The sequence below is a fragment of the Erythranthe guttata genome, chromosome 7 (genome assembly GCF_056151865.1).
Source record: "Erythranthe guttata isolate IM_541 chromosome 7, IM_541, whole genome shotgun sequence".
In the NCBI taxonomy this organism is placed as follows: Eukaryota; Viridiplantae; Streptophyta; class Magnoliopsida; order Lamiales; family Phrymaceae; genus Erythranthe; species Erythranthe guttata.
In genome coordinates, this window is record NC_142539.1 from 9,514,619 (window position 1) to 9,526,667 (window position 12,049).

Here is a 12,049-nt window from a genome sequence, read left to right on the forward strand (position 1 = left end):
ATAAAATATATAATAATAATACATACATACATAAAAAATTAAAACAAAAGTTTTATTATTCCATTACTTATTTTAGTATCATATAAATAATGGAAGCTCATAAAATGGAAGCTCGATGAGCTGGAGCTCGACATTGAATTCGCCAAATTTGACTCGAGCTCGAAAAATCTGATGAGCTCGGCTCATTTACGCCCCCGTAAACTACATTACCGTATTTGATGGAGAATCACCCTAAAGTACTTGAAAACACAATAAAATATCATGTCATAAAACCGCAAACTAGACAAAGCGCACTAAAAAGAAAAAAAAGAAAAAAAGAAAGAAAAAGAAAAAGAAAAAAAATTGAGTTGTAGTTGAACCTAACGCCAAACAAAAGGAGGGAAAACCCATATTGGAGTGTTTGGTAGAACGAATCTGGTTGTAACCTAGGATATTGCTACTATGTAAATGAGATTGTGACATTTGATTTAGATTGTTTGTTCCGTTAATGTTTTTTATTTATTGAGCAAAATTTGATTCAAATAGTTTAGATTTGAGGGGTAAATAAAAATTAAATCCGATATATTTTGTTTATAAATTAGGGTAAATAGCACTTAACCCCTCTGATTTACAAACTTTTGCAGATGACTCCCCTTGTGGTTGATGGGGTGGCTTCCGTCAGTTTTTTCAAACGGCAAAGTAATTTTATTGCAGATGACCCCCTTGTGCTTACATTTTCCCTTTTCATTTTTGCAGATGACCCCCTTTGCCTTACATTTTCCCTTTCATTTTTTCAGATAACCCCCTTGAAGTTTGACACATTAAGTTTGACGGAAAAACTAATCATATAGGACACACAAACACTTCCAAATTTGACTTATCAGAGAGAAATACTAGTGTAAATGAAACATATTGCACTAATCATCTGGGGCTGGATAGTTCATCTGATTGCATTGGACTATCCGGTAAAATTAGATCCAATTGCTCATCGGATCTGATCATTATTTCTTCGTTACAGAACTCTTCCCACCTTTGAGCTAATAATAAGCCATCTCCAACTCCAAGTGGTAGCATTACCCTCACAATATCCGACATATTGGGTCGTCTCTCCGGGTTGTCTTGTGTGCAGAGCCGAGCTATTTGAATCAATTGCTCCACTTCTTCTTCAATGTAATAATAACTATTACCTCCAATATAAGGATCAACAATCCTCACCCATTCCTTCTCCTTTACGTGTGTCTTTACCTGATATATATTATTGGAGAAGCTCTTAGTTAGTCATTAAGGCAACCGAATTTACGGCATACTTTACAAATTAATTGTATATATATATGTACAGATATAGGCTCTCACCCAATCAATTAACATTAGATCTTTGTCATTAGCAATCCTAGCAAGATCAACAACTCTCTGCCCAGTGATGAGCTCAAGAAGAAACATACCATAACCATAAACATCACTTTTCTCTGAACAAATTAACGTAGAGAGGTATTCAGGAGCTATATGACGAATTGCGCCGGGTACAGATTTTTCTTCCACATGAGTTACGCCGTGGTCCATGTGTATGGCCAACTCAAAGTTACCAATAATTGCATCAAAGTCCTTATTCAAATATATATTTGCAGCTTTCACATCACGATGAATGATTTTTCGTTCACAGCCATCGTGCAAATAGGCTAGACCCCTTGCTGCCCCCAATGCTATCCGTTTTCTCACTGACCAATCAAGTGGAGGTCGTGACTCCGGTCGATCTGCAATAGCACCAGTTAAATTTCAAACAAAATATTAATTAATGGATATCTTCAATATAATTAATTAACAGCTATTATTGATATGGATGGCGGATACTTTTTTTTTAATCGCAAACACGAACGGCTCAAGAGATAACCTCTTAAGAATGATGCAACAGTTCCGTTGGCCATGTAGGGATAAACGAGCAGCTTTTCTTTTTGCTTAAGGCAGCCACCAATCACTCCAAGTAAATTTGGATGCGCGGCAACAATTCTCATCATTTCAACTTCTGCATGAAAATATTGTTGCTCTGCAGGTGAGATGTTTTTCTTCACCTGTTTAAATCTTTTAACTACCACCATAAAGCCATTCTCTAACCGGCCTTTGTACGACTTTACAAATACATCTCTAAAAAGGGTATTTTTATCCGCAAAGTTATCCGTTGCAATCTTCAATTCGTTTAGAGAAAATGTTCTGACTCCTGCATGCAAACGCCCATCATCGCATCACCAATTATAATGCAAAACAAGTAATGTAAGGAACATGTGTATATATATATATATATATATATATATATATATATATATATATATATATATATATATATATATATATATATATATATATATATATATATATATGGTAGACTCAATCCCACCCACAATTGATAATTTATCCCCTATATTATACTTATATATCTATTTAGCCCACCCAAATTTAATTAATTAGCTCACCCAAAATCGAAATTAGTTCAAAAAAAGCTCTAAATTTTTTTTCATTCCTATTTACTGATTTTGTCACAAAAAAATATTCAATTTTTTTTCAAAAACTGTAACAAATTTCTGGACTCGCCATTATATATATATATATATATGTTTGACATGCGCAGTTAATTTTGACAGAAAAACTAACGGAAGCTACCCCTGTCAACCGCAAAGAAATTGTGCGATGATATTACGAGCATCACGGGGTCATCTACAAAACACACACACTCACACAAACTACACACCATAACACTTTTGTATGCCCACTAATTTCATAACATATGCTACATAATTCACATAACATGGATTAAGTGTAAATAAAGCATTAACATAAAAAAATTAATTAAATTTATAATCTTTACCAAACATAACATTTAATTCCACTAGCACATAATTTTGCATAATAAGATGAAATAAGTAATTAAACATAAATAACAAGTATATGAAATATATATATATATATATATATATATATATATATATATAGACACACACACACACAAAGGGAAAATTATAGTTTATGTAACTAAACTTTATCACCAAAATGATTTATATCCTCAAATATTTTCATCCACGAAATATGTCCTCAAACTTTTCACTTAACGATTTATGTTCCCCATCAACTCCTTCAGTCAACTTGAACGTAAACATCACGCGTGACGCACGTGATGTCAACCTGACTGTTAAATATTACGTGGAATGACATATGACAGTCAAATGTTGGCTTGGCACACAAATCAGCCGACATCCAATCTCTAACTCACTCTCCCAATTCCCATTTCCCTTTTCATCCAATAAACCATAGCCATCCAATTCCAAAATCTCTTTCAATCGTTTGAACCCACTCCCAAATTTCCAACCCAATCTGCATTCCTAGTCGAAACCATACCAAATTCGAAGTCATAAACCCATTACAAAATCCAAAGTCTCACATTGCACTTGTTGTTCAATCGAAGGTGCCGCTCTGCTTTAGACGATTTCAGGAGAAGAAATGTCGAGAAGGAGTGACTCCAACATTGTTGTTTCGGAGGTTCACCTCAATTCAATGCTTCGTACGAGGAATTTAGGGGTACGGTTTCTACATCCGGTTGAATGAAATAAGGGGAATGAAAAATTGAGAATTTTAAAATTTATATAGAGGGAGAGAACCCCATGTCACTCTACTTCATTTTTTCCGGCTACATCATCTCGGGGTGTCAGGCAAATCGGCATTTAACGGCCAGATGTATGTAACATGTGCCACATGTGATATTTCCATCAAGTTGACTGACGCAGTTGACAGTTGAACATAAATTATTGAAAAGAGGCAAGTTTGATGACATATTCCGTGGATGAAAAAATCTCAGGACATAAATCATTTTAGTGGTAAAGTTTAGGGATATAAACTGTAATTTTCCCTATATACACACACCATGTAATTTAAATAGGCATTTAGAAGACGACTAACCAGGAATATTAAAGATATGATATTCTTGCTTTGTTTCCTTTGCTCTGTACCAACTAGCGGGAAATAGCTTTCGGGTGATGGCTTCACCATATGGGTTGCCAATAACTGCAAGCAAATCAAATATTATGTCAGAAAAATACAAACTAGACTCACACAGTACACACACACACTAAATTTTAGTTGAAATTAACAAAAGGGGGGGAACCCACTATGAAAAGAAATGTTGATTGCAATTTGAATCGAGTTTAATTCATGAAGATAGTAGATAAATTATAAACCTTGAGTGACAGATGGCGGGTTATTAAGTGGAAGTGGAGATACAGATGATGAAGTTGCTGCCCATCTGTTACTGAAAAAATAATCTCCAATATTTAGTATATCTCAAATAAAAGATCTCAGCTGCTTTACATAACAATAAAATAAAATATGAAAATAAAAAATTACTCGAGAAATTGTTCACTGAAATCATCATTATCATCTGATGAAGCTATAGTACTGATGCTAGGGGTCCTGGAGTGAGAGTGGAATAGTTCCCAAATCTGCTGTTTCCGTACAACTGCTGTCACTAACCTCTCCCAGTTGTCTCTGGACGAGTACATCTCTCTCTCTCTCTAAAGTCTCTCTCTCTCTCTTACGATCACAATATAAAATTAACTATATAATATGAATTTTCTGAGAATTGATTGTTATGTTTAAAATGTCGTTTTGCTGAAATTGTGTGGAAAGAGGAAAAAGAAGAAAGCAAGAAACGCGTTCTTTCTTCCCTCGTCAAAGTCAAGTAGAGTGGGACTCAAGTCTTTGCAATGTCAGTAGTTTATTTTCCTTTGTCTTTTCTTTTTCGCCCTTCCCTATTTTATATTAGGGGCTATATGCCAAACACCCTTAATTGGGATTTTAATTCTTAATAAATTCTTTATTTATAAATGATATTTGAGATAAATTCAATGGGCCTGAAAAATCATATGTGCCCCCACAATTTATTAATTAGTACAATTATTTAATTTTAGAAAAAACTATACCCATAATCTACATCCAAATCTTCTCCAAAAATTATTCCCCTCATCACGCTTTTTTGTTCCTTATCTTTTTTATTTTATTTAATGGTTTTCTTTATTTCAATTTAAAATTTTAAATTATTAATAAAAGTTAACATATTATATTATTATGAAAAATAAAAAAAAATAATTAAAGTATACAAATCTCATATCTCACGCCTTTCCCTATCTTACGCCCATTTTGAGTTTATGCTTTTTCCATTTTTTTTTTAATTTTTTTAATGGTTTTTTTAAATTTCAATTTAAAACAATTATTTTTTATATTTAATTTCAGTTTTTTAAATGGTTTATATTTAAAAAATTGAAATCCACTACATACTCATCGAAAATCGATAAATTTTTCGAAATTCACTGTGAAATTAAAGTAAAAATTACTATAAATAAGCATAATCCACATTAATATTAACGTAATCCACTATTAAATTAGTGTAATCACTTTGAAATAAGCATGTTTTAGGAAGGAGAAAATCGAAGTTACATGAAAACCACTTTATATAAACAGGTATATAAACATGAAAACCACTCTATATAAACAGCTATGTAAACATGAAACCACTCTGTATAAACAACTATATAAACATGAAAACCACTATGTATAACAAATGAAAACCACTCTGTATAAACAACTATATAATCATGAAAACCACTATGTATAAACAACTATATAAATATGAGAAACACTATGTATAACAAGTATGTAAAAATGAAAACCAGTCTGTATAACAAACTAAATATGTAAACCACTCTTTATAATTACAAATTCGTTTTTTTTTTTTTTTTTTTTTTGCTCAGATAAACAACATAACGTCCAAGCAAAACAAACATGTTCATACATCTACAATTCTTTCGAGATAACTCCTGATTGAGATGTTCGGATTCGATAATCCATTGAATCAAACAATATCGAACACCTAGCGTCTCCACTTCCTCAATGTGACTGCAACATATTCAAACCCCAATACAAACGACAAATTAATATATATATATATATATATATATATATATATATATATATATATATTAATTATACTTACAAGGTGTACTCATAACATAGTTGATTAGAGTGATAACACGTAGCGAGAGAGAGAAGAGAGAGGGAGAGAGAGAGAGAGAGAGAGAGAGAGAGAGAGAGAGAGAGAGAGAATTGAATAAGAGGAGATAATACGGTAATTAAATTAATAACTAACTTCCTAATTATTAGGACTATTTAATGGAAAAAATATTATATATCTTTTAATATCAAAATTAAATATAAATTATTTTTTAATTAGGGGTATAATAGTGATAATTAAGTGCTTTTAATAAATAAAAATTGTTTTGGATTTATCTTAAAAATGTAAAATAAATTTGGGCTCATTGTAATGACACTTGTGTAATTAGGGGGTTTTGTCAAATTTTCCCTTTATATTAAGGGGCCTTAAGATATAGGTCCCTAGTAACAAACCTTATTAGAACTAAATGACAACCTCAACTAAACATTTGCTACACATCCTTCATAAAATTTATTCCAAAAATGCCCTCGTGTATTAAATATGTTTTTATTTTTCCAACCACGTTTAATTTTTTTTTCTTTCTATTTTTCCATTTTAGCAATTTTGCACAATTAAAATATTATTTTTTCTTTTCATAATACTGAAGATTACGAAAAAAAAAGATTTATATTTTTAAATTCATTTGTTGTTAATACTGTAGTAGACTATAGTATACTACGGTGTACTGTAGCATACTACGGGTTACAATAGCATATTTGTGCAATAGTATACTACGGTGTACTATAGTTTACTACGGTGTACTGTTCCAAACTCTAGCCGCAAACAACCCTCAGCCGTCGCCGAACCTAGCCGACAACAAATTTAAAAAATTCAAACAAGAAGTATTTTTTCGTAAATTAACCTTTACCCAACAAATGAATACTGTATATTGTAATCTTGTAAACGAAAATGGCACGAAACACGGTGGATATCCTCTGCTCAACTAGTCCACTGAATGGGTTTATGCATATTTTTTTCTTTTTTATGTTTTATTATGCATCTCCATTGTTGACTTTGAATGAAAGGAAATCAAATAGAGAGAGTCGTCCAATTCATATTCTCCTTCTTCCTCCTGAACGCACAGGTGTGAGAGAGAGAAGGAATTCACACACACACACACACACACACACACACACACACACACACACACTAGCTTTGAAATGTGATGGAGGAGGGGTCTAATCCTCAACTTACAGGTACAGTGGTGATAATCACTCTACCCCCACCGGACAACCATTCTTACAGCAAAACCATTACTGCTTTCACTCTCTCCGATCATCAAACACCAACTCCTCCGCCCCAATCACCTGTCCAAACGCCGCTTCATCTTCCATCCCAGGATCCTGGCCCCCCCTCAATCTCTCTCTTCCTTCACAAGTTTCCTCCATAATATACCCGCTGCAATTTGCAGATCTGTAATTCTCTCCGACAGCCACCCACTATAGCCACCATAATTGAGTGAGCGAGAGAGAGATAGATAGAGCGAGAGGGAGAGAGAGCGGCGAGAGACCTCTCGAAAGAGACAAAAAAAGAAAAATATGATTAGTTGAACCAGATCCGCCGTCGCCGCCCTCAACTACCAGAACCACCGCCGTCGCCATCGCCGCTAGCAACCAGATCCGCCGTCGCCGCCGCCAGCAACCAGATCCGCCGCCGCCGCCGCCAGAAACTAGAACCGCCGCCGCCGCCACCGCCACCAGAAACTAGAACCGCCACCGCCGCCACCAACCAGAACCATCACCACCCACATCAAGATTCGATCTAAAAAACGCCTCGGTGACCAGTCCGATGACAACCTCCATAACAATGTAGTCCTAATAGCCATCCCACCATAATTGAGAGAGAGAGAGAGAGCAGCGAGAGAAAAGAATCGAGAAAAGGAAAAAAAGAATTGAAAAAGAGAAACAGATCTGGATTGAAGAACGTAATAGAGGTTATATTTAGGGCATAAGGGTAAATTAGGGATAAAAAAAAATTTAGAATGTGGGTCATATTATATTTTAAAATAGGGGTGTATTTAAAAAAATTAGTTTGATGTTGTCATTTAGTTCTAATTAAGTTTGGTAGGAGGGACCTAAGCATATTAACCCCTTATATTAAACCCCTTATTAATTTTTTTAATGGGGAGAGGTCCAAAATATTTCTCTCCATTTGTGAAAAATCCATACCCATTTTGAGTTATTATGTTTTTTAGCTTTGTCCCCGCCCGCCACATCATCACTGTATCACGCGCTCAGCAATTTTTTTTCTTTTCGTTTTTCCGTTTTTTTCCTTCTTTTCTGTACCAGTTTTCTTAATCGACTATGGAGCATAGTCGATTAGCCTTAATCAACTATGCTTCATAGCCGATTAAAGAAATTCTTTAATTTTTTTTAATTTTTTTTCTATATCAGTATATTAATCAATTATGATGAAACATAGTCGATCAAAAGTCTGCTGCTAAATATAACAAATCAAAATTGCAAAAAAATGCAAAATCAACTATATTTAAAAAAAACAAAAAATATAAGAATATTATAATTGATTTATACATTGGAATCAGTAAACGAAAAAAACAAAAAAAGAAAAAAGAAAATTGGAGTCGATCAACTTTAATCGACTACCAGAGCATAGTTGATTAATAATCTGCTACTAAAAATAACAAATAACAACTACGAAAAAATGAAAAATCAACTATATATTACAAAAAAAATATACAAACATTATAATTGATTTGTACAATTGGAATAAATAAACGAAAAATCCAAAAAAAGTAAAAACAATTGGAGTAGATCAATCTTAATCGACTACCAGAACACAGTCGATTATCTTAATCGACTACGAACATGTACATAGTCGATTAAGGTTTCAGCCTGCGCGAAATTCTCTACACGCGCTGTTCTCCGTCCGATCCACAAAAAAAACCCAAAATCAGCCTCCCCATTGTCACCACACCACCCAGAGCTCCTGCCATTGCCGAACCCGTAGGTTCTTGGGCATGTTCAGCTCCACCAATGAAGCAAAATCAGTCTTGAGCACCTTCTTCACAATCTCCTCCTTGATGACGGCCTCGCACACAACCGAAAAACATAATTAAAAAAATTAAAAAAAATAATTAAAATCAATCCACTTTGAAAAACAAAACACAAGAGTTTTTCAACCTGTTGAACGCCCGACGACGATTGTCCAAGAATGGATCTACAAACTCACGACGATGGGTCTACAAAGATTACCCAATGATAGATCTAGGATGGTCAATAATTTTCTAGATACGAAAGGAGCCGATGAAGAGTCCGATCTTCTTCTCCGGCGATATCTTTTTTTTCGTCGAATTTCGGTCGAGGATTTTCTAGTTTTGGAGATTTGTAAGAGCGGCGTGAATGAGAGCAGAAAACGACAGGAGGATGGGATCTGCTCACGATGCCAGGTCGACAGTAGAAAACGAGAGAGAAAATAATAACAAGACTAGGTTTATGGAAGGGTATATTGGGTAATTAAGATTGTGATGGGGATTATATTAAAGGCAAAGGGGTTTTCTCTAATTATTTTTTGGAGAGGGGTTTTCCTTGACTACATTTCCTAGATGAGGGGGGTCTTGCTAATAATCCCTTTATATTTTTGACGGTTTTATGCGGTGATTTTTTATTTTATTTTCTGAGTCGATTTTTCAGCTATTCGGTCAACATAGTGTGTTAGTCTGGATTTGACAACAATTGTCCACGTGAGGAGGTTTGGGTATGAGCGACCCACAATCGAATATCGTGGGCGCTTACGCGTGTTGAATGTACTATAAGGCTATGGTTTGCGTCATTCCTGATACCAATTGGTTTTAAGAAAACTAGTAGCTCTTGATGAGGTCCTACAAGTGGTATTAGACCCAAGGTCACGGTCTTTGATACATGTTTGACTATAAAATTAACATAAATAGGGTAAACAACATAAAACTACCCCGTGTTACGAAAAATCTGCACCAAATCCTCCTGTGTTTTTTTTTCTTGTGTAAAACCTCCTTGTGTTTTATTTTACTTTGCACGAAATCCACTCTTCCGTTAAAAGTTAACGCTATTAGCTATAGAGGGAATTTTATGCAATTTTTTTCATAACAGAGGGGGATTTAGTGCATATTTATTACAATACAAGGGGATTTTATGCAAATTTAATCTATTCGTTTAAATTTCATAATATTTTTTTTTAAAATTAAGTCGAACTCATTTATTCAGTTAAAGTATGAAAAATACAAATTTAATAGGTGTGATGAACGTTTTTTTATATTTAAGATAAATCAATTTTTATATGATATAATTTATTAATGTATTGAATTTTTTAATTTTTTAAAATGTATACTTATTTTCGTATAACTTTTTATAATTTATTCTGGATTTATTATATGTGAAAAGAACATAAATAATTTGAGAATTCGTTCCAACTTCCATCCTCAATATTATTATTTAGTTTTCATATTTTAAATTAATAGATGTATTCGACCTAATTTAAGAAAATAATTTAAATTCTATATGAATAGATTAATTTTGCTTAGACCCCCCTTGTGTTGCAAAACTATGCATCAAATCCCCCTATGTTACAAAAAACTTGCATAAAATCTCATTTATAGTTAACGGTGTTATCTATTAACGGAAATGGGGATTTTATGCAGGAAAAAATGAAATACAGGGGCATTTTACGCAATAAAAAGAAAACAAGGGTTTTGGTGCAGGTTTGTCATAACATAGGGGGATTTTATGCTATTTACCCTACATAAATAGGAGTGAAGAATCTTACGCAATATGTGTTTAGAGATTATCTCAATCTATCTTATTAAGTTGAATATTTTATGTGATCTGATATTAAGGGGGAGTTTGAAGATTCGAAGTTTTCAATGTAGGGGAAGCTCAATTTTATGCAGCGGGAGTTGATGAAAAATTGAGTTTTGATAAGAAAGTCAAAAACGGGAAGATTGTTAGATATTTGATTTTTGAGTCAAATATAATTTGATTGTTTTGACTTTCTTGAATCAATTTTTATTATTTTCAAATTTATTATTATTATAGAATTTATTATTTTAATTCGGATTTATATCTAAAATTAGTGGACGGTTATTGTTAGCTTAGTGGGTAGTTATTGAAGTACATGTTTATTTAATCCACTAACCCATTATCTCTCCTAGTGTATTTATTTCGTGCAGGGCAAGAAGTTCTTCGACAAATAGGAGAAGAACTAAGTTCATTTCTCACATTTTTAGCAGAGTTGAGAGCACAAAGTTTCGGGTGTTGGCAACATCTTCGACAACACCATGTTTTCCTTATGGATTTATCACTACATAATTGAGTCGATTTGTATTCAATCTCATTAAATACTCATTTGTGTTGCTATAGTGATGCTACGCAATATCATCATAGATTCTAGGAATTGGTTTACGTAGAAATCAATCAGTGATTTCTTCTTAAAAGAGAAAATCTTGACTTCTCATTTCTATTCTTTTGAATACTGATTTGTATTCCTAAAGAGTTAAGCTCTAGAGTCTAGGAATTGGTGTACGAATAAATCAACTTGTGAATTCTTCTTAGAAGAGAAGATCTTGACTTCTCATTTGTATTCTTTTGAATACTGTTTTTCGCCTATGAAGGCACCATCCACATATTATATATATACTTGTGGATAATGATTTAAAACTTGTGTCATTTATATTCCGCTGCAAAATCTTTCTCAACACAAGTTTTTTTTATTTATTGTCTGAAAGAAATCTTTGATTTTATACAAGTTATTCAAATTACACAAATTCGGAGGCATTGAATTCTTTCAGATATCAAAAGGGTAGACATGTAAGAAGATTCATAGTTAACGTATGGTTGTAATTACCGAAATAGAAAAATATTTTTTTTTTCATAATTTGACCTTACCTCAAGGGTGGCCGTAATTTACCTTAAATTATATAATACACAAGCATTCTCTATGGGATAATTACAGTTTTTTTCCCAATACTGTAGCACTAAAACAATTTTAGTCCTCAAACTTTTGCCGCCACGAAATCCATCCTCAAATTCACCATTTTTTGACACTTTTGGT

The 12,049-nt window shown here is 33.3% G+C and overlaps 1 protein-coding gene across 2 annotated transcripts; it reads right to left on the minus strand.

Annotated features, from left to right (window-relative positions):
- Positions 1–661: 661 nt before the first annotated feature.
- On the minus strand, positions 662–4,682 carry LOC105965335 (BRASSINOSTEROID INSENSITIVE 1-associated receptor kinase 1). 2 transcript variants are annotated; one of them, XM_088820914.1, is made up of 6 exons: positions 4,366–4,682; positions 4,200–4,270; positions 3,922–4,026; positions 1,868–2,191; positions 1,333–1,730; positions 662–1,224 (listed from the first exon to the last, which is right to left on the minus strand). In XM_088820914.1, exons 1-6 carry the CDS (start codon positions 4,518–4,520, stop codon positions 901–903), a joined length of 1,377 nt encoding a protein of 458 aa, XP_088677040.1. In that variant the 5' UTR covers positions 4,521–4,682; the 3' UTR covers positions 662–900. The 2 variants fall into 2 exon arrangements, with proteins under 2 accessions (XP_088677040.1, XP_088677041.1); XM_088820915.1 differs by having other exon boundaries at positions 4,200–4,264; positions 4,366–4,543.
- Positions 4,683–12,049: the final 7,367 nt, after the last annotated feature.